Here is a 24106-nt window from a genome sequence, read left to right as displayed (position 1 = left end):
CTCTCTCTCTTTGCCCCTCTCACATTCATGCTCTGTCTCTTTCTCTCTCAAAACTAAATAAAACATTTTTTAAAAAGCTTTAAAGAAAGCTACTGAAGGATGCTGATGAGCGCTGAGCAATAAAATGGTACCCCATGCCCAGGCGTGTGTCTGGGAGGATGCGGGAATGAGCTCAGGTACATGCATGTGTCGAAGTGGGATTGGTGGAAGTTTTCTTCTGAAAGTGTCACTGTTCTTGGCGAGATCTGGTGAGTGGCCGGGAGTGACAGGTGAGAGAGGCGGGGGGGGGCTGGGGGTGACCTGTGGGAGTGACAGGTGGGAGAGGTGGTGGGGGCCGGGGTGACCTCTGAGAGTGAGGGGGAGAGGTGGTGGGGGCTGGGGTGACCTGTGGGAGTGACAGGTGAGGGAGACCGTGAGGGCTGGGGTGATGGGTGTGTGGCACACGTTCACAGAGTGCTAGTTTTTCTTACTTTATAAAATGTAAACTTTGATGAAAGTGATAAACATTTACCTTTCACATTTTCACAGCACGTAATGCGATACTTACATTTCTGGACTGCGATCCTCGGGTGGTGAGGATGAGCAGACTGTCCCAGTTTTCTTTTCACCGTGGGGAGGGCGGGCGTCCTGGGACGGAAACACGGCCAGGGTGCTTGTGGACTCATGCAGTTTTCTCAGGCTTCCTCCGCCAGGACCAGTCCCCTTATGAAGGAAGGCATCCTCATTAGATCACATAGTCCTGCAAAATGAAAATATCAAGAATATGGAGTGACTTCTCAGGGTTGTTCAGTAGTTTATTGGCTTCATGGGACATCATTTCCGTGGAATGTAGGATGTTTCTTTTTTTTANGGTAAGGGGCAGAGAGAGGGAGAGAGAGAATCTGAAGCAGGCTCTGCACTGTCAGCACAGAGCCTGACACGGGGCTCAAACTCATGAAGTGCAGGATCATGACCTGAGCTAAATCACAACTCAGATTGACACTCAGCCAACTAAGCCACCCAGTTTTCATTGAACTTTTTTTTTTAATGTTTTTTTTTTTTTAATTTATTTCTAGGAGAGAGAGAGAGAGAGAGCGTGAGCAGGGGAGGGTCAGAGAGAGAGGGAGTCACAGACTGAAACAGGCTCCAGGCTCCGAGCTGGCAGTCAGCACAGAGCCCGACGTGGGGCCCAAACCCATGAACCGTGAGATCATGACCCAAGCGAAAGTTGGACGCTTAACCGACTAAGCCACCCAGGCGCCCCTTCATTGAACTTTTATATGATGCTGGGGAATACAGAATTATATGATATTCGGTTGGAGGAGAATTGATGAGTTTTGAAAACTTACAGAAGCCGAGACTGGCGATTATCCTGAATGACTTAAGGACGTATCTCACTTGAAAAGAGGGACAAGTCAGGTAGATGGAGTTAAGGGAAAAGCATGGAAATTGCAAGAGCATCAAATTTAAGTAAAAAATAAGAGATGCATGTAAAACACTTCACCAGTGTCTGAACATGAGAAACATCGAATGAAGATGAGCTGTTTTTACTATGAAGGGTTAGCACTTGTGAATTCTGCAGTAGGTCAGTAAGGTACGGGCTTGAAGGGGGTGTGGCCATCAGAGGGGAGTAGACCCCCCATCACAGGGTTTCCGTGGAGCAGTAATCATCACTGCGTGCAACTCTGGGTCAGAGAATAAAAAGTCCGGGAGGAAATGTCGACCGAATCCACACAACTGTGTCTGTTGATGGTCCTTGTCTAACAGTATCTGTGTGGGAGAAGGGNGCAGGTGGTGGGGGGGGGGGGGGGGGGGGGGGGGGGGGGGGGGGGGCGGTGGCCAGGGAGCCTCAGTTTGAGGGTGTGAGTTTTGTGTGGTGTGAGGTTGCAGGTGCTCTGGGGTGAGAAACCAGGGGAGACATGGAGAGACACACCCTCATGTGCCCCCTCCAGCTTCTAGAATGGCCCAGAATGGCACCTTTCCGACTCCCTTGTGCACACGGATCACCTGTGCCTCTTTTAGAAGTGCGGGTTCTGATTCCAGAGGTGCGCACGGTGGACACCCAGAGTCTGCGTTTCCGTTAGGTGGTGCTGAGCCTGCGGAAGGAGGGACTCACCCTGACACAGCTGGATATTGGGGTGCCCATCAAGGGTTCACTCACACTTGCCTGCTGATCGTACGAGTCTTCTGTGTTTTTTTCTGTGATATTCTGTAGAGAGAAGATGTGAATTGTTGATAAGGACTGAAAAGAACCGACGAAAATGGTTTTTAAAAGGGGAACCCCCTACTTTTTTAATCATTCAAAATGCAGAATTTTAATTGCTGGTTTGTTTCTGTCCTCACATGAAACGTATTTCACTAGGTGTAGAATTCCAGGTTAATATATTTTAAATTCGTAGCTTAAAAAATATCTCTTGAGTTTCTTCCCAAGAGGAAGTTGAGGTAAACCTAAAATGACCATAATTTGACAAAACAGACATGTACTCATTGGAAATGACTTCCCTATGCATGTTTCTGATTTTCTCCTATTTTATATTATTCATGGCCAGGGTCTGTAATTTGCCTGGGAACCAAATTAATTGTAATCCTATCTAATAAATTAAGATGTATGATTGAGTTTCCAGGCAAATTATAATTGCATTTCCAGCATAAATTAGAAACATTTGAATTGAGAATACTTTTTCCCTATTTTATGCATACTTAGTGTTTGTTATGCATACTTAAGTGTTTGCACTTAAGATGCAAATGGAGGTTTTGATGGTTTTTTTAACAGTGTAATGTTTTTATTGTTTTGTAGAAATTATATATGAGCATTAAAAACTTAATATAACCACATCCGAAGGGTAAAACCAAAGCATCACTCCAAATTCCACCATCCAGAATATTCATGGGTACCTACCTGTGCAAAAGAGTTGCCACAGCAAACCAAAGACCTCTCTCTTAGAAATTCCTAATTGGGGGCAACTGTGTGGCTCAGTGGGTTAAGCCTCCGACTTCGGCTCGGTCATGATCTCACGGTTAGTGGGTTTGAGCCCCGCGTCAGGCTCTGTGCTGACAGCTCGGAGCCTGGAGCCTGCTTCAGATTCTCTGTGTGTGTGTGTCTCTCTCTCTGCCCCTCTCCCACTCACCTCTGTCTCTCTCTCAAAGATAAATGATCAAAAAAAAATTGCTAATTAGAAGGTTGGCTCTTGGCTGGTATGTGGGAACTCAGGTTTGGGGTGGGGTCCCCCCATTCCCTAACTGGTAAGAGGTGCTCACTGTCCCTAAGCTATTAGTACAAGCAGTGTGGATGATGGATGCCTATTTCCTACTGGCACCTGGGTATTTGCTACGTGCTGGGCAGCAGGTGCCCTGGCGACTAGCCTCCGTAAGAAATCCGGGCACTGAGTCCCTCCTGAACGTCTCTCGTGTCAGCATTTCACAGTGTTTCCTGTGGACTTGGCCCTGTGCACATTTTCTCTGTTCCTGATTTTACTGGAGTAAATGAGAGCCCAGACAAGGACTATATGCTGAGTCCTGTGAGTCTCCTTAGTGAATTAGGAAACCTACGGGTGGTCTTGGGGATCCTGGTGCATTACCATCAAGGGAACATCTTATCTGGCATCTCTGCGCTTGCTAGTTTTTAATAATGCTTGACGTTTAATACTACTTGAGTTTAACAGAAGAAAGAGGAATCTTCAAATTTTGGGGAGGAAACGATTATGGAAAGTATTATGAGATCAAAAGCATTATTAAAAAAAATTTTTTTTGCTTTATTATGTACTGATGCCCTAAAATTAAGTTCAAAGCGAGTGGCTTATATGTTCCTCAAACCACTCCTTCTACCTGCCAAATTATTTCCTAATTTTTAGTTTTATTACATTGAATACTCTTCCTTCACCAAAATTCCTAGTTTATTCAATTTTAGTTATATATTTATGTGGATGATAAAGTGATCGAGTCTTTTATGGCAGTTTTTTATACTTGGCTTCTAAGTATGATCGTATCTTGGGGCGCCCAGCTGGCTCAGTCGGTTGAGAATGTGAATCTTGATCTCGGGGTTTTGAATTAGAGCCCCACATTGGCTGTAGACTTTACTTGAAAATATAATATTTTTATGGGGCACTTGGTTGGCTCAGTCCGGTAAGTATTGACTTCGGCTCAGGTCATGGCCCGCGGATGGTGAGTTCAAGCCCCGCGTCAGGTTCTGTGCTGACAGCTCATAGCCTGGAGCTGCTTCACTTTCTGTGTTTCCCTCTCTCTCTGCCCTCCTCTGCTTGTTCTCTCTCTCTCTCTCTCTCTCTCTTTCTCAAATAATAACATTAGAAGAATAAAGTAAAATAATTTCTGAAATGTGATCATATCTTTTGTTTCTAAAAAGGAGTCCATAGATAACGATTTTCTTTGAAATTGTTCACAACAAACTTTGCCCACCTCTACACATGAAGTCTGTGTTGGATTGAGCACACTTTTCTCACATAATATATAAGTATATGCATTATTTTCTTTCAGTACTGAGTATTGCACTAGCCAATTTATTCTTCCTGCTTCTCTGTAGATTGGCTGAATTTGGCATTGAATCGATTTGTAACAAAGGCTCATGGGTGCTGTGTTCTCTAAGGTTTTTTCTGTCTTGGAGAATGTTTCTGTCACATGTACATTTGAATAATGGTTTGTTTTACTTATTATACAACCAGTGCTATATTGGGTTCACACATTAAGTTTTGTAGAGAGAAACTGACTTGGGGAAAACCATATTTTCTCCATCATAATCAACCTACCCTTTTTACCTGGATGCCTGAAAAATTACGTTTTTATCATTTGTTTTCAAATTTTTATTTAAATTCTAGCTAATTAGCATAGAATAGTAGAATTCAGTGATTGAGCACTTATAACACCCAGAGCTTATGCCAACAAGTGCCCTCCTTAATGCCCATTGCTCATCCACTCCATCCCCTCACCCACCTCCCCTCCAGCTTGTTCTTTGTTGTTAAAAGTCTCTTATGGCTTGCTTCTCTCTCTCTCACTGTCTCTCTCTCTCTCTTTTTCCATTCCCGTGTTTCTCTGTTTCCTAAATTCCACATGTGAGTGAAGTCACATGGTATTTGTCTTTCTCTGACTGACTCATTGCTCTTAGCATTGTGCACTGTAGTTCTATCCACATCATTGCAATTGGCAAGATTGTATTCTTTTTGATGGCTGAGTAATATTCCACTGTGTATATACCACATCTCCTTTATTCATTCATCAGCCAATGGACACTTGGGCTCTTTCCATAGTTTGGCTATTGTGGATAATGCTGTAAATTATATTTTTCTCCTTGAGGTTCAATAGCATAGACTGTGTTTCAGTGTTGCTGATTTCTATCAATATTCCTGGAAAAAATTCCTCGCCTTTTGATTTACATATATGTAATTTACATATATATGTGTTGGAATATATACATTCACATATATCATATATATATATATATGATTTCCACATATGCTTATTTATCAGAACCTATCTTCCGTGTATTCCCTCTATGCCTTGATACTTCAAGCATGTTAGAAGCCCCCAGATGATCCTCTTAGGAAAGCAAGTTGAGAGCCACGCTCTTTGCTGTCTTCTTAGTTTACCCTGAGGTATGAGATGCTCTTTAGAGCGGCCCACACACTTATTTATTTTGTAATTTCAGATAAACTATAATCTCCCTGAATGTCTGTTTCCTCATGTGTAAAATGGAGATCATAATAGTTACGGGGAAGGAATAAGTGAGATGAGCGAGCAGAGCACCTGGAGGTGGATTCTACGGTCAAGGTTGCATTTGTGTGTCAGCTAAAGTCAGAGGAAAACCTCACCCAGGCCCTGGCTTTGGGCAAAGGCTGCTACTATATTTGATACATGACAGAGTTCTGTTGAGTTGAATTAAATACCAGCCACAACAATCTCTCCATATCTGATACCTTAAGATAATTTACTGAATTTGATGTTTTATGTTCCTCATTCCATGATTACTATGCAGATTACTTTATCGTACAATGCCTTGCATTTTATGGCAAACAAAACAAAGACTATAGTATCTTCTCCAAAAGCATCCAGGAATTGATAACCTACTATTTATTGTTAGTATTTCATTGTATTTTTATCATTTGCCAGGTAAGTTGAACTTATTAGAATACTGCCCAGATAAGGCACTAAGAAACACATTTTAGTTTTTAAGCTAAGAGATGAGATATATAAGAGACTTATAAGAATTAACAATCTATAATATTTCATAAAATATTAAGGATTTTCACTTAATCCAGTGCACCAAGGGTATTTTCTTTGACTGTAGTACTTTGATGTATCTAGCCTGTCTTTGAGTGCATGATGGCACCATTAGATACTAACTGCTCTAGAAAAATACATGATCTTTGAAGAGTATTCTGTTCGTAGTTTTGTGTAGGGTAAGGGCAGAAGAAAACAACAAAAATTAATGAGCATAGTAACCATGATTTTTCCCAGTTTTATATCGGAACCAATGACTTGGCGAACGATGGTCGTTTGTGTGATTTGTGAAATTATTCATATTAATAGTTGTTTTAATTTTTTTAGTTTATTTATTTATTTTGAGAGAGAGAAAGGGAGTGAGCGAGTGCACAAGCAGGGGAGGGGCAGAGAGATGGGGAGACAGCATCTCAAGCAGGCTTGAGGCCCTCAGCACACAGCCCAATGTGGGGCTCAAACTCACAAATTGCGAGATCATGACCTGAGCCGAGATCAAGAGGTGGATGCTTAACTAACTGTGCCACCCAGGTGCCCCTCATATAAATAGTTTTATAAAGGAGTTGTAGTTACATTAATTTTACAAAGAACAGTTTGCCTTAATAGCTGATAGAATTTTATAAACTAGAAATATAACATTAACACATCCATCTGCATTTCCACACGTTTTTGTTTACCGTGATGCTGACAGCCATTATACTCATCATGATGAGGGTAACTTGCACCTTTCCTAAAATTTTCACATCCCTCTTGACAAGTCTCCCAGTAATGAACTTGTAATATCACAAGAAATAGTAGGTGCTTATTGGTCAGGAGTGTCTTTACTGACAGTGAATGGCCTCTGTTCACAGGATTTACAATTGGCCATTAGTGGCCCAATTTACACCCTTTCTTTGTATCTAGAGTATTAATATTCACACATCAGTTTCACTGACTTGCCCTCATTTCTGTCCTTATTCCATTTGACTCGTACATTCTCAACGAGCTATGTTTAAAGGCATAGTGATAGACCTGCATACAGAGATTATATGTTCTCCACTTTACATTCAGACCGTTAATAGTTTATCAACATAATCCAAGATAATTATCCAAGATACGTGAGAGAGAATACTAAAATCTGCCTTTAATAAACAATGGAACCATTAAGTCGAAGTCTTCTGTAAGATCGTTGGACCAAATTCACGTATTTGTAAGATGATCCTCACAACTTTTTTTCTATCTTATAAGATAGAACTCAGAAGTGCCAGCAGGGCACTGTCCCCCCCCATGCAGATTTCAGTGATGAATTTGGCAGTAGCATGTTGGAAACTTGTGGATGGTCACACCGCAGAGTAGGCAGAGCCAACTTTCTGTCTGTGGATCTCAAAACATTTTTGTCGGAATAACAGAAGAATTTGGAAATGTTAAACAGTAAACTTGTAGCATGTGAAAAGAAAAGAAATACCAATTACTCCACTGCTATTGAGTACCCGTTGGGGTGCATAATAGGGCTTCGTCCTTTGTATGCACCTTCTCATGTAATATTCATAACGTTATTTGTATTATTTCAGGCTCACGTCCCCGTCGAGAAAGCTCCAGTGCAGAGATGAACTTTTTTAGTTCCCACATTTGTTTCCACGGTTCTCAAAACACTCACACGCACACAAAAAAGTCACAGTTTCGAATCCATACCAAGAAGGAGAAATATTGCATAAATGTACAGAACCTCTCTCACGTCAACCGGGGGCGAGTCTGCTAATTATCCTTCTTATTACAGTACATTCACTGGGAGCAAATGTTTCAGACCTGGGAAGGCCACTGTGTTTGTTTGTTTTTAATTCTGCCCCATTTGCTCCGTCAGTAAATTATTTAAGATGAGGGGATACTGCCTCTGATGAGAAAGTCCCTCACAGTTCAGGGGTGTGGCGTTGGCGCGGTGGTAATGAGAGTCACGTGAGCAGAGAGCCCAGACTTTGTTATCTGAACCTCAAGTCATACCCTGTTTCCATATGTGAAGATGAAGGGGGCCGATGTGATCGGGCCGCGAACTGAGTCATGGTGATTTCCCAGTTAGCAAGCAGTAAACACTTGCTGGATCTAATAAAATTATTTCTACTTGGCAACTTCAGCCCATGCGGGCAATTTATTTTGGTAACTTAAGTATTTTCTTTCAGTGCACATAGTGTATACATTTTGTGGAAAGAGAAACTGGCCAGCACTCCATCATTGTTATGGATCCCTTTACATCCTTCCTTGATTCCAAACTTAGGGTTGGACTTAAATTTAGAAATTCAAAAGCCAGTGAAATCAAACACATCTAGCAGCTAACAGAAAAATGAACTGTGAAATTGAATCAGAGAGAAAAGCCTTAAGAACTGATGAGGCTTTCAGTGTTGCACAGTTAACAAAAAAATTAACTAGCTACAAATTTATGTCCTTCTGTATTGAAGCCATGGCCTCTCCTCTAAGTTTTATCTAGAAAGTTCTTCAATTGAGACCCTGTTTTGACTAACAGTTGATAACTTATCTGACATCCATGATTGTAACTTAAACTTTGGGATTATACTTTTTCTAGATAGTGTTTCTAGTTTTCCAACCTTTGTCAGAGTCCGAACTCTTGTGTCGTATTTAATGGTCATACGGCATTGATGCCTCAGAGTACGTTAAATTTACACTATCAGAAAGACCACGTGTCTATGAGAGAGCACGGGTGTCTGAAAGCACACATTTCTTGCCCTTAGGTAGGTTTTTATTTAATTGTAGTAAAATACACACAATGTAGCACTTACCATCATAACTCGTATGCAGATTTTTAAAAAAATTTTTGAGACAGAGAAACAGGGAGAGAGAGAAAAGGAGCAGGGGAGGGGCCGAGGGAGAGGGAAAGGAAAAATCCCAAGCAGGCCCCATGCCAAGTGCGGAGCCCAATGCAGGGCTCAGTCCCATGAACTGTGAGATTGTGACCTGAGCCTTTAAAAATCAAGAGCCGGATGCTTAGCTGACAGAGCCACCCAGGTGCCCCATATGCAGATTGTTGACGTAGCATCGCGGACAGGAGAGAAGCAGGATGGAAGATTGCCCTGGTGTTTGACTTTGCCCGGGTTCCTGGGATGGGCCCTGGTGCTAGAGTTACCATGTTTGGGGTTTTCAGTGACATTTCCAGTCACCACCAACATGAGAAATAAACCTGCTATAATTAACCCTCTCTTTGGAAACCAGGTAGAGGCATCTTTCCCCTCGGCACTCCTCAGACCAGGGACGTTGATGATGGTGACGTGGTCTCTTACCCTTGCCTTCCATTAACATGCCCACACCCCTGTGTCAGACGCTCTCTGCCGAGTGGTCCTCACCGTTCCCGGACACCGCCCTCCCAGTTTCCCTGGGTGTCGCTAGCACCCCAGTTCGTGCTTACTGGAGCTACCACATGCATTTCTTGTGTCCCCGACTCCAACTGGACATCAAACAGTAGACATAGAGCCTTCCTCAGTCTCCTACTTGAGTAGGAAGGCCCTGAGCCGAGCCACCCTCGGCACCAGGGTGGGCATTGCTTAGGGCAGACCTAGCACAACCTCACCAGAGTTCACACCCATGCGGGTGAGCGCTTCGTGTGCAAGGAGGGGCAGTTCCAGGGGGGCCTCCTGGCCATGTGACACGGTTCCCCACCTGTCACTCAGCACCCTGGTTCTTGGGGCTGTGCCATCACATAGGGCACTGCCCATATCCAGCAGGCAAGGAGAAGGTGGGTGCGGGAGCGCCATCCCCACGGCCTGGGAACCTGGCTCACCAAACCTTCTTTAGCAACAACATGGCGCCCTTACAAAGGGGATGGCTGGAGGGCTGGGATCTTACCTGGCTGGACGGGTGCACTGCAGGGGAAAATGGGTTTACAGGACTGGTTAGGATTCGGGTGGCTATCTCGGCAATGAGCTATCAAAGAAAAGGGGGGTATACCAAAAGTTAGGGTCACCATCTTCCATCAGGCCAAAGGAGGGGGGCAAAGCATGAGGTCCCCTTTATGTCCCTGGGGAGAGCCTGCTCTTAGGATCCTCAGCAGCCACTTGAACAGCAGAAAGAAGCCCTTTTCCTCTGATTACGCCTCATGTTCTAGCGATCACCAAATGCTGTCCTGCACCATTTTTCCTACAGAAAAAGATGCATTGGATAAGTGACCCTTCCCATTACTCACCCTGTTTCCATAATGCAACTCTCCAGATAAATCAAGGAATACCTATTCTCTCTAATGTTTCATGGACTGTGGGCTCAACTGAAATGTCCTCAGCTAAATGCTCTCCAGATCCTGACTGTGTCACGGGTAACAACGACTCACATTCTTTTCCTGCAGAATTTACTGACAATTCCATATTGATAACAGGACCCGTGTGCACATTAACTCTAGAAGCTAGATATTATTAAAATATGTTCAATTAACTGAGGCTTAGAGGACTGTTTGATATCACTAAATATGTTAACTGATGTGAGAATTGTTAAGATTCCATAGGGCTTACAGCTAACACGTTTTGATTAGTATTGACCACGTAAAAAGCAAATGACTCATTAGAGAATGAAAATCTGTATATATGTACAGTGGTCCAAAAGGGCCCCTCGAATGGTACTAACATCCTTTATGAATATTTGAAATCAAATTTGACAACCACATTTAACTCACAATATACTACTTTGTGAACGTGTGTCTGTATAATTCACGTTTGTCTATAAAGGAACATTTCAAGGGTCAGATTCCTTTTAGAAATGAATGTACAATAATATGTCTTTAGAGAGGAAAGAAAATACATTTATTTTGTAAAATGTTCTCGGGAAATTTTGGCCAAGTAAACAAACATTTTTACCTTCCTTTCTGATGCCTTGGGCATCAAGAGTCCTGGGTCTTTCATAAGAGAAGTTCTCTGTTAGGGGCGCCCAGCTGGCTCCGTCAGTAGAGCGTGCGACTCTTGACCTTGGGGTTGTAAGTTTGAGCCCCATGTTGAGAGCAGAGATTAAAGTTTAAAATCTTTAAAAAAAAAAAAATAAGAGAATGTTTCCTCTTCTCTCTTGAGCCTCTGTTCCCCAAGAAGAACTATGAATGCCTGATGAGCTGTGAGTTCCTCAAATACATCCTGGCGGTGAAGCAGGGCGACTGCCCGGCCCCCGAGAAGGCAAGCGGATTTGCTGCCGCCTGTGTGGAAAGTTGTGAGGCCGACAACGAGTGCTCCGGGGTTAAGAAATGCTGTTCCAACGGATGCGGACATACGTGTCAGGTGCCCAAGACGCTGTACAAAGGTAATGAGCAGAGCTGGCTGTGAAGGGGCCTCCAAACCCTCAGGGGGTGGTGTCTGCATGGGCAAGGGTGTCACTCAAAGGTGGCCCACTCAGGGGTGCCTGGGTGGCTCGGGCGGTTGAGCATCTGACTCCTGACTTCTGCTCTGGCCATGATCTCACCGTTGGGGAGTTCGAGCCCCGTGTCCCTCTCTGCACGGACAGCTCACAGCCTGCTTGCGATTCTCTCTCCCTCTCTCTGCCCTCCCCCACTCGCTTACTGTCTCTCTCTCTCTCAAAAACACCAAAACCCAAAGCAAAGGTGGCTCTGTTGTAAGAGAAGAGACATGGAAAGAAACTGCATTTTGTGCCATATCTAAACATCTGAAAATATTACTGGATCATATAGACCAGCCCCGGTAAACATTTGGGGCCAAGCAAATCATTCTTACTAAATGTAACATTTCGGGAGGACAGCATCACTTCAGAACTTTGTTGTACTTATCTCCAGTAAGAATAAATCAATTCAGCTGCCCTGGGTACACTGGAGCGAGTAGATTTAAATCCTTGGAAAATAGACGAGGGGTGGAGCACCCTTAAAAAACACATAAGAAATGCACCGGTACTGTGGATTTCGCATTGACATCATCCAAGAACACAAGTGTCACTGTGTGGACTTTCAATATTTTGCTTCGCGTCTTGAGAAGCTGCTGGAGGGGAGCTCTCTTCCAGAGAAGCGGAGTCCATTTATCAAACAACTTCGCAGATGTGACAGTTTACATTTGGAGGCGGTTTCTAGAGCCCTTAACTCCTGGATGCCAAGTGTCACTTCTCTCTTCTGGTAACTGTGATGAGTTCTTTTATGCCAAACCGATTCTGTTGTATTATGTGCCGTTTTGGATACCGTCAGAGTATCCTAGGAGACAAAATTCTGCTGCTTTTTTGGGTCTCCCGTGAAGAGTAAAAGAGAGTTAATCACTAGGCATTATTCATTATAAGCAGAGAGAGTTATCTGTGGTTCTCTGCTCTTTCGTATCAAATGTATATTATTTCCAAATATAGGTCACTTATTTTTAAATTCCATATAGGCATGAAACCGTATAGCCTACATGGAGTTATGTGCTGGCTAACTGTTTCCAGCAGACTGCTCTTCCCTCCCTGTCCTCTCCCAGGACATGTGTCGCTGCCCCAGTCTCCTCTGGCCTCACTTGCAATTACTCTTGTCTCAAACCCCTNTTTTTGGATAGGATCTTTGCAAACCTGGCATAAATACTCTGTCTCAAACTCAAAATAATTGCTGCTTTCCCTCCTTACTGGGTGATGTTTCTTTAATAGATTTAAAGTTTTATTGTTTTCATGCCTCTCATTATAAACTACATAAAATCACTTTTGCAAAAACCAAACACCGTTTAATTTTTCTAAAGTTTGTTAATATGTAACTTCTCTGTCATTATAGATCATTTACTACTTAAGTATTAGCATTTGCCGTGAAAATAGGATGCTTTTATGATGATTGTTGAAAACCCATTTGTAAAAACCCTTAGTGTTTAGTAGAGTGCTTTAAAGAGGCATTATACATTAAAGTATGCTTTTTATTTTAAAAGCATTGAAGAGTCCGTATGAATTTCAGAAATTCCTAATTCACCAAGAATAAGGGAAATACTCTGCTAAGGGCCAGAACAAATGATTAATTATTAAAAGAGACTTGCAATTTAAACCTATGATTAACTCTGTCTCTCTCTTTCCCTCTTTCAAAGAATGATAAACATTAAAAAATAATTTTTAAAGGGGCGCCTGGGTGGCTCAGTCGGTTAAGTGTCTGACTTCAGCTCAGGCTGTGATCTCATAGTTCATGAGTTCGAGCCCCACGTCAGACTCTGTGCTGACAGCTCAGAGCCTGGAGCCTGCTACGGATTCTGTCTCTCCCTCTCTCTCTTTCAAAAATAAATATACATTGAAAATTTAAAAAAAATTGAAACCTATGCTTAACTAAATATGATGTACTTTAAAAAAAAAAGTGTTGAAATCTCTCTTCTACTATAAGTAGCTCTTAACTTGGCTTTTTATGGAGACAGGCAGTTCACGGAGAACTAATTAGAAATAGAATGAACAGACTCTTGACCTGATGATGACTTTTGCCTAACGAGCCTAGGATCGTATTACTGTTATTTTGGACAGACATACAGCTGCAAGTAGCTATTTCCCCTCGCTCTGCTGGGCAGTCCCTGAAGGCGGGCTGGTTTCCACGGTGGGGGCTCTGGCCGTGCCAGCGAGCGAGCAGGTGTGAGCAGGAGGGGCCACCGGAATGCTTCCCGCCACAGTCTTTGCTGATTGGCCACCCGAGGTGTCTCACTGCGTTCCTGGCCCAGAGTCACAGCGAAGGGCGTGGTGTTGCTGACGGCCCCCGTCTCCCAGGTAGGGGTCCTTTTGGACCCCGCACCTGGCTGTACAAGGAGAGAAAGACCCATTTCCCAGCCAGACATCCTGCACCCGAATCCCCCTTGGCTCATCTGTGGAGGAGCAGCCCCCACCGCCCTCCTCGCCTGCACTCTTCCTTTGTACTGCCCCGACCTGCTGCGGGTGGGAAGCCTGACCTCTGCTGTCTGCTCAGCTAGGTGTGTGCCGCCTCTTTGCTGAGGAAGAGGGTGCCCCATCACTGGGCGAGAAGAGGGTGCCCTGTCGCTGGGCGAGAAGGTCCTCATCAGAGTGGTCATGCACAGAAAGCTCACTTGTGGACAAACTTCTCTAATTGGACAGATGTAGTGGTGCCTTGGGGGCTCAGTTGGTTAAGTGTCCAACTTCGGCTCAGGTCATGATCTCGTGGTTTGTGGGTTCCAGCCCTGCATCGGGCTCTGTGCTGACAGCTCAGAGCCTGGAGCCTGCTTCGGATTCTGTGTCTCCCTCTCTCTCTGCCCCTCTCCCACTCATACTCTGTCTCTCTCTGTCTCTCAAATATCAATAAACGTTAAAGAATTAAAAAAAAAAACAATGCATGTTTTGAAAAGATGTTCAACTTTGTTGAATATAAATATAAATGCATTATATTTGAGTATTTAATTTGGCTTATGCTGTAAGAACCATCCTAGGCTGATACCTCTGCGCAAGTTGACCTTATAGACCAGCATTATAGTTTCACGCAGAGCTTTCCCTTCACCCTTCACGCCTTCACATAACATGGTTAGCCACACCCCGGAATGCTTACAAATGTTAACACTGGTAAATGCCACCCGAGTGGCCGGTGTCCGTGGTGCAAACCAGAGTCTGGTCGCGGGAAGGGGAAAAGGCTGATTCTCCACAGGTAAGACATCAACACTGGCACATCAGGGCCCTTGTGGACTCTCCCCCTTGCCTCAGTTTTAAGTCTGATCTACAGCTGACCTACACTCTCCTCCCTCCAGAAGGTGGTAGGAATTATTACTTTACTGCCCAAACTAGTGCTCTGGCTCGCAGCTCTGGCACTAGGTTTGGGTAGGGAAGGAGAGGAGCTCAAATTGTTGTCCATATGTAAAGACTGAGATCAATTTGTGGCTCCACGTGATCTCTGTTTTCCTTTCACTATGCACAGACCAACATTAATCATGTATCGCTTTGTTTCCAGAAAGATTTGATGATGGTGTTGACAATATTTCCATGATTGTCTTCGTACATATCACTTGTCACAAATCCATTTTTTAGGATTTTGAATACAGTGACCCGATCGCTTGATGTGATATGAACACAAATTCCCTGAATACTGATTATCTCTGGGAGCGATAATGAGTAGCGGTTAATTATTGAATCATTCGAACACTGTGTCTTGCTGCAGTTTCATAACATTTAGACTCATGATAGAAATATCTTTACAGGAGTAATTGGATCTCATGATTTGCAACTGCCGATTGTGATCGTTGAGTTTCCTATCACTCTATTTGCAAAGATTTTACACAACTGGATTTCACCAAAATACTTGTCACACCTTAAAGAAAATGCACCTGTAATGTCCCATATGGTGGGATGTTATTATGATAACATTTTTGACAGAATAGTGTAGATTTCCCAGGACTAGGTTGTTCAAAACTGAAGAAGAAAAATTCTAGCCCTTTACATGATAAAGAATGCACAGAGAAGACATGCGTTCTATGCATCTGGTTATGCAGCCTGGATGCTGGCTGAGCTACCTAGGACCTTTCTGAAGGCCTGGCTGTGAGGGCCGGGGATCTCAGGGGCTGAGGGGGTGCTGAGGCGCTGAACCCCATCTGCACACAATTACGGCCAAGTGCTGGAGTTCCTTGCAATCAAGGGAGCCAGCTGACCCTAATGTAAAGCAGATGGGCCGTTTCTCAACATGCAAATCGCAAGATTGTTGTACATAATAATTAAAGAGGTGGTTAAATGAAGAAATGCGAACTGACATCGCTCTGATGCTCATTATGTTCGATTAAGGCTCTCGGTTGTTGAATGATATTTAAGATTAAAACCTTCTTGCAAGGGGATTCTGATGCTTGTGTTTGCTCCTGATGAGTTCAGGTTACTCCAGCGGCTGGAGTATTTACTGGAGCTGCATTTGTGCTGAAGGATTGCACACAGGAGAGCCAAGGAGAAGCTTGCATGGGGGAGACCCAGAGAGTGTGCTTTCTGAGTTTAAAGAGCTCCCCAGAACTCTTTACTGAGCACAAAGAAACCACGCGAATCCTGAACTGTCCTCAGAGGCCACCCCTCTTCGCACATCTGCATACGCCCCCCGGCAAAAAGTGTGTCTGGTATCCCGTGATACGATCATTTTGTCGAGATCGGGTTTTCCTCACTCCGAGCAAACTGTGGTGGCTTTTTTCTTAATCTAAACCTTCAGAGAGCTACTTTGGGATTCAAACTCATCAGCAATTAGCTTTCAGATTTTCCAGCGTATGAGGAATTATTAGGAATTGTTTTTTTTTAAACTGGGAAAGTTATATCAGTGGAATAAAGCAATTCCATCTTGTAAACGTTCTAATATAGTTTGTTTTGTTACTGTTTAGTATTTACTCTTTAAAAACACAAGCATAGGCAAGTACCTGTCTACGTTTTCTCCCTTCTGGTAGGTGAATGCCCTCCAGCAGCGAGGGGATTACCCACTGGTGGCCAGATTGTGTTTCTGTGCCCTCCTATGGCTGCAGACAGTGGGCTGGGCTGTTCCTTCAGCGCATGCTTACTGAGCATGTGCTGTTGCAGAATGTGGTCTCCTGAACCATGAGGAGCTGTGGGAACGAGGGGGGCTGGGGGTTGTAGCTTAGTGGAAACGATGGACATCGTCAAATGAGCTTCTGTAGTAAGAGGCAGTTAAATGCACATGATGACAGGTACAAGCTAAGCTTTGAAGAGAGCAGAAGAATGGGACCTTTATTTTCAACTGGAGGATTAGGGTAGGTAGCTCCGAGGAGTGGCCTTCACCCCGAGCCTGGGAGTATTCACGTGTCCATGGTCAGAACATAGGAAAGACATTTCAGACTCAAAAAATATGTATAAACAGGCTGTGGTAGTAGGATGTACCTGGCAGTGTGTTTCTAGAAAAGCTGGGTGTAAAAGCAGGTTGTGTGACCAATATGTAAGATGTATCAAGAGACGAACAGAGATGATAAAGACGGATGCTGTGACGTGATGTCAAGAAGTTTCCATTCATTCCACAGAAAACAGGATGCCAGTGAATAGTCTGAGAAGGTGGAGGGGACAGTCTATCCTGTACTCTAGGAAAACCATAGCCACAGAATACTGCGAGGAGGGAATTAGAAAGATGGACTTGTGGGACATGGGAAAGGATGCTGTTGGGGAGGTCCAGACAGGAGATGGAAGGCCTACAAAGGGTGGTCGCCATGGAGACAGGATGATTTGGGAATTCTTGGAATTATGCTATGCAGTCAACCCACGATGTGTTGGTAGGTCCAAGGGCAAGTCGAGAGGCCCCTTGGTGGTCCCAAAGCATAGAGTTGCCACACACATACCACGGGGAGTGGGGACATCGTGAGGAGGGGCGTCTCAGTGGGGACTTGTGCAGAGAAATTCATCTGGCAGGCAGGTGGATGCTGAGGCCCACAGCCCCAAACCTGGGAACAGATTTGAGAGTCACTTACTTAGCAAAAATACTCCAGGCCTGAAAGTGAATGCGCTTCCCAACGTAAGAACAAAAGTTTATGACCTGAACCTGAATGAACCCTCACACAATGCAGAACAGGAGACCAGTTCCACACCAACCAGCAACATCAAGGGCATTCAAATCAGAATCTTTAGGGGCGCCTGGGTGGCTCAGTCGGCTAAGTGTCTGACTTCAGCTCAGGTCATGATCTCACGGTTTGTGGGTCCGAGCCCCACGTCGGGCTCTGTGCTGACAGCCAGCTCAGAGCCTGGAGCCTGCTTCTGATTCTGTTTCCGATTCCCTCTCTCTGACCCTCCCTTGCTCACACTACCTCTCTCTCTCTCAGAAATAAATAAAACATTAAAAAAAAAAAAAACACCTTTAAGGGATGCGCAGAGCTATGAAAAGTGCCTCTTTTCTCTACTTTTTAAGTGGCTCTTCTGAATTCAAAATGTGGAAAGAAGCAGAAAACTCAGAGAGAAACCTGAGATCAGGCCGTTGCTCTAGGCAACTTCATCTTCCTCGACGCTACTACTTGATGTTCAAAATGGAGATGATTAACCCTTCACCCCCAATGAGTGTCACTCAAGACACCAGCCTTGTAGTAAAGGGCAAGGCACACAGACAACACATCAGCAAATCAAAACGGAGACTCCAGCGCGTGTGGGGAATGTTCTCTGGAAAGTATTTTGTGCAACTCATTGACCTTGGACCAGGTACATTTGGTGCTATTTAAAAAGTATCCGACTCCACCCACCTCAGTGTTTAAGGACTTTAAAATGTTCCCGGACAAGACTTAGCATGAATTAAGATCAATGTGAAATCAGAGTTGATACTCAGTAACGTCACTAACAGGCATAAGATACGATCTATGTTTTGTATTTGCACATATTTCAGCTTCCTCTCTGTTTAAAATGAAGATGTGGAGAAAGAGTGTTATCAAACAACACTTTCTAACGAATTGTCCGTGTGTTAGGCAAATGCTTATTCTCAAGACAAAATGATATTAACGGCATCTGATGTTCTAGATTCTCATGGTGTTGAACATCGTGGTGCCATGGACTGTACCTAATCCAGTTAGTTTTACACATCCTATGAGTATATAACTTTATTTTAAACCCCCCTTTCCTGAATGGCTACAATTTGGAACTGTGGTTCTTAAATCTGTCCGTGGCCAGACCACTTGCATGCACTATGGGGGGGAAGAAGAAATCAGAATGATGAACTACTTTAAAATGAGCCACCTGTGAGGGACTTTTGAAGCAAGGCAGCCACTCGTGCCAAAACCAAACATTTTAAATTCATCATTTTCCAATTTTAAGTCATAAGTCTATAGGAGGGAGCCCAGCAATCACTTGGGGAATGCAAAGGACCCATGCTTTGGAACTCATTCTTGTAACGTTTGACCACATGAGAGCACTGAGCCTTATAATTTTTTCCTTAAAAGGCAAACTTTCTGAGATGGAAAGGCAAGTAGACTGGGGAACTACGTTATAATGACCTTAGACCATATCAGTGGCAACAGAGCATGTTAAATGCGAACAATCTCTTCAAACTCTTCACGACCATGGCCTCGTGTGAATTCCTTGTTAACCTCACGTGATGCCACTGGTAACATGGTTCATTCAGAATAATGCATGTAAAGGAAATTGTTCTTGAGATGACTGGGGTGAAAAATGCTTATTCAGAACCAGGAACCAATTTAGAGCCTCTTAAAAAAAGGGGAAAGCTAAAAGAAAAGGAGGTAATATTCTTGAAATGCGGTTCGGCTGACCTCAGTGTGAGAAGCTCTGAAATGTGAAAACCCTGATAGGGAGGAGCCACTTTTCCGGAAGGAAGTGAGGGTCAGTTGTCATTACATGAGATTTGTGTTTTCTAAAGGTTTTCTTCCTCAGCTTTACCTCCGATTGTTTTAACTGCCATGGTCATGTTTCAGGTGTCCCCCTGAAGCCCAGAAAAGAGTTACGATTCACAGAGCTGCAGTCTGGACAGCTGGAGATTAAGTGGTCCTCGAAATTCAATATTTCCATTGAGCCCGTGATCTATGTGGTACAAAGAAGATGGAATTACGGAATCCATCCTAGTGAAGACGATGCCACACACTGGCAGACAGTAGCCCAGGTCAGTGCTGCCTACACCCTCACCCCTCCCTGCCCTGACGTAATGCCTACCGCATACCTGTAGATAGATATCAACTTGCTGGGGACCCTGGGTGGCTCACTTGGTTACGCGTCCAACTTCAGCTCAGGTCATGATTTCATGGTTAATGTGTTCAAGCCCCACGTCGGGCTCTGTGCTGACGGCTCAGAGCCTGGAGTCTGCTTAGGATTCTGTGTCTCCTTCTCTCTCTGCCCCTCTCCTGGCAGTTCTCTGCCTCCCTCTCTGGCTCAAAATTAAATACGCATTAAAAAAAAGAAAATGAACTTGCTGTGTCCCAGCCAGAGTATCCTGACTGCCAAAATAAGTCACTCAGACACGGACATAATAGCATATGTGTGTACAGAAGACAGGATGAGTCCACAGATGTAACCCGGTATAACTAGCAACGTGACGATTGGCTTACTTCGCTCAAAATACACGTGCAGCAGAGATAATTCTCTAATCTCGGTGTCGACGCTTATTTCTTCCAACAAGTGCGTTTCCTTGAGATAAACTTAACACCAGCCAGAGTCAGGGAGAGGAAACACGAGTAGGTCTAGTTCATGGGATGCTGCATCGTCAACACGACTTGCGTTTCTCGTGCATTGAGGCCCTCCTTCTTCTACACAAGGACTTGAGTAGTGTGGAGTGAGATTCCTATCGCAAAGTTCTTAGTGGGAAGCAGCCGTTGGCTCCTACGTCTTTGCTAAGTGCTTCCTCCGTCCCGCTCAGCTTTCACGCTGATAGCCCACTTGGGTGGAGCACGTTTATCTTCACGCATTCTGCTTCCTTTTCTGTCTCCCTGATGAGAAAAGCAAAATATTTTCTTTCTTTTTAAGAGCTGCTAAACAGACTGCCAGCTGCGAGAAACTGACACGGGTCTAGAAAACACACAGATTCTCAGTGTGGACCTGCCTCATGCCCTCAGCAGCTGCCACCCCTGATCGGGTCATTTTTCTCCAAGGACCCGATTCCCGTTACTGTTTTCAGTAGATACAAAATCAGTGTCGGGGTACAAGTGTATGGAGGAGGAATTTGGTTCTTTCCTAAGAGCAGGATCTAAAGGGGGATCAACGCTGAGATAATTAAGAGACCCCACAATAAACAAACAGGTTGATGTACAAGGATGAAATGGGCGGGGAAAACCTCTGCTCAAAAAATTTGGTAATTCTGTGTCATACTTATTTATTAAAAAATTTTTTTTCTTCACTAAAACATAAAGATGTTTGGCATACAGCCTAGAAGTCTATTTGATTTACGTGGCGTGCTTCCTTAATGGGTGAATATCACTTGTGAATTTTCCAAATTACTTAGAGATTTGTGAAAGTAATGGACAATAGGATCAGGTCTTTTATTCTTTTTTTGGAAAGAGGAAAGATCTTGAATAATAATGATAATAATATATTTTATAAATATAAAGTTTTCTATTTCAATTAAATTTATATTAATATATGTAACTAATTATTACTATTATTATTATTAACTGGTTCACATGTTTCTTTGTCTTCCTTCCACCCTGTCTCCTTTGTGTGCTAAATACTGTGGAGATCGTGCTGATTTCAGTTTTTTAAACTAAAGGTTAAAAGTAAATGTGATATCTGTGAAAGGGTCACCTCGTATTTTGCCAAATGAGGTGGAAAGCCACACGTGAGAGTTCATAGCCTTTCTTGGTCTCGGAATGTTTCTTTTCTCTTAATTAAAGTAAATGTGACACCCCTTCAGAAGNCTTTATTGAGGCCCCGGCGTAGGGAGGGTTTCCTGCACTGAGCACACGTTGTGTTTGGTGCTGGGCATCTGTGAGGCCCCGCATGTGGGCATCCGGCCCTTGGAACGGGTGCCGAGGTCCGCAGGCCACCGCAGAGCCTCCAGGAAAGCAGGTACCGTTCCCCTCAGCCTGATGGGCAGAGGAGCTAACTTAGCTCCCCTGACTCCAGCAGGAGATGCAGCCAAACTGGGCGCCTTCGCCAGGGTCCACTTCTTTCCCTATGTTGATCGGACAGAGAGATCTCAGCACACCTCACCCTTGAGAAACACGACTGGCTCCTAGCAGATCTTACAGGATTTACTCAAAATGTTAAGAAAGGCTTGGGCTGCAATGTACTTCCAGAAAGTGTTAGCGCTTAGGGGCACCTGGGTGGCTCAGTCGATTAAGCGTCCGACTTCGGCTCAGGTCACGATCTCACGTTTCTTGGGTTCGAGCCCCGCGTCGGGCTCTGTGCTGACAGCTCAGGGCCTGGAGCCCGTTTTGGATTCTTTATCTCCTTCTCTCTCTGACCCTGCCCTGCTCACGCTGTCTCTCTCTCTCTGTGTCTCTCAGAAATAAATTTTTTAAAAAATTTAAAAAATAAAAATAAAAAAAAGAATGTTAGCATGTGTTAAAGCTTAGGAGTCCACATCTGACTCCCCAGATTCTACTTGGCAAGCAAATTGAAGAGGCGTTTTCCGTCTATAATCAAAAGACGATTTCATTTTCTTGTGTAGAATGTAATGATTAGCTCATGTAGATATTTGCTCATATGTATAATTTAGCGACTAAAACCCTCATGGATTTAATGATGTATTTAGTCACCAGACTTAAGTAGCTCAGTCATGTCCATATGGTTTTGACTCCAGAGATCTTTAGCTCCTTGGAGTGAAATACCTGTGAGTGGAATTAAACACTTCAAACGTCCTAGAAATTCCTTGACCGCTGGCAGCTCTTCTCATAACCGAGCACGACCCCCACACGTGAGCACCAGGGCACAGGAAGGTCAAGGCAGCGTGACGAGGTGCTGTACGTTTAAGACAGACCCGGTTGACTGTCTGGGTAAAAGCGTTCTCTGTGTTGGTGACCTCTCCCCCCAGACCACAGATGAGCGGGTGCAGCTGACTGACATACGACCCAGCAGGTGGTACCAGTTTCGAGTGGCAGGCGTCAACGTGCATGGGACCCGAGGCTTCACTGCCCCCAGCAAGCACTTCCGCTCCTCCAAAGGTCAGTCTCGCTTTCCTGAGTCCACGCTCCCCCGTCCCCTGCGCCGGGCGTACCTGGATGCATGTCAGTCCTGTCCGCACGTTCATATTCACGGCTCATCGGCCGCCGGCTTTGCTGCTCGTGGCGGCTGGGACCAGATGCCTCTGAAGGCAGCGTGTGAATGTACGATTAACACCATCATCGGGCATTTTAACTGTGGAACGTCGCACAAGATAATCTTAGAGGGGTTTTCTCAGCTCTGGAGAGGTGGCTTTCCATCCTCAACTTGGGTTGAGTCTTCGCCTCACGATATTCTATGCCAGTCATCATTGAATTAATGTGTGGGGGGAGGGAAGGGTTCAGTTTGAGCTACTTTAGACGGTACGGCTTTCCTTGAAACGATTGTTACATTGAGTATGAATTGATCTCCTTTGTTTTGTAATGTCCAGAATTTAAGCCCTGAGTCACCTGCCTCATTGCCATAATTTTGTTCAGGTGTTACTTCGTTGCTAGTGTAAAGCTCTGGAGTCCAACAAATGCTAACGATGTGATGTTTCTGTTTAGTTCAGCCTGTGATAGTTGAAGGACGTACCCGGATTAGATACGAGTTATCCCTCCATGGGTATTTCCCCAATTGTGTTTAGATGGCTGTGTGCCTCCAGCGTTCACGGTACGTGCACTACAAATCGTGTGTCACAGAGCTGCGCCGTGAGCTTATTCACCTCCTAACCAACAGCTCTACCCCTCATCTTACAGGGAAGCTAATTTAGACTTATCTTAATTAAACAAAACGCTTTGTGATATTCATGCGTAACGCACGGCTTATAGGGACTTAGTCGTATGTATGTTATGGGAAGGTTTGCAGTGGCTGCTCTGACTTGCGGTTTCCGTTGCAGGATTGGGGAGATGCAGGTGTCACAGCCAGGCTGGCCATTCCTCACGATGTCACATTGGTACCCCTTTGTGCCATCGCTGGTTCAGTGCCAAGCTTGCAAACGAAATAACTTCACATTTGGATCCTATTACGGTCTATGTTGTAGACTCTTAACTCTGTCTCTTTTTTAAATAACTTTTAAGAAAGGAAAAATGTGTTTTTCCCCTCCATGGAGGCGAATACACCAGCAGGTTTAAAACTGGAATTAGGGACATGTCTTTGGCTGTCTCCAGTTGGCCTGGTGGTTTAGAGAGGCAGGTGACGTGAAGAAGTCACAGCAGGTTCAGAGGCGAGGATCAGGAAGAGGCTGGAGCACTCTTCACCTTGGGTGTCGTGGTTCAAAGACGAGCCAGGCACGTTGTGGCCAAAATGTGTTACCATCTGATCTGTTGCAGGTTGTCTGGTGTGTCAGGTCAGGGCCGCAAACACAGTAGGCAGAGGCACCTTCCAGCCTTTGGGGACAGATGTGGACTGTCAGGGATCGGACGGGATCTGGGCGGAGCTCTGGTGACAGTCCCCAGGGCCGGCCCTGTGGCTTCCAACAGCCTAAGAGGCATCC

At 44.4% G+C, this 24106-nt stretch overlaps 1 protein-coding gene across 1 annotated transcript in view; it reads left to right on the top strand.

The window, feature by feature from the left end:
• ANOS1 (anosmin 1) overlaps positions 1–24106 on the top strand; it is a 607978-nt gene that overhangs the window by 535396 nt on the left and 48476 nt on the right. The window contains exons 5-7 of the mRNA XM_077754738.1: positions 11238–11460; positions 19458–19642; positions 22505–22634. Coding sequence (XP_077610864.1) covers positions 11238–11460; positions 19458–19642; positions 22505–22634 — 538 coding nt within the window. The remainder of the gene's footprint in view (positions 1–11237; positions 11461–19457; positions 19643–22504; positions 22635–24106) is intronic.

Source organism: Crocuta crocuta, unplaced genomic scaffold (genome assembly GCF_008692635.1).
Source record: "Crocuta crocuta isolate KB4526 unplaced genomic scaffold, BGI_CrCroc_1.0 scaffold221, whole genome shotgun sequence".
NCBI classification, from domain to species: domain Eukaryota; kingdom Metazoa; phylum Chordata; class Mammalia; order Carnivora; family Hyaenidae; genus Crocuta; species Crocuta crocuta.
The sequence above is the reverse complement of the archived record's forward strand: the minus strand, read 5'-3'. Positions and strand labels throughout refer to the sequence as shown.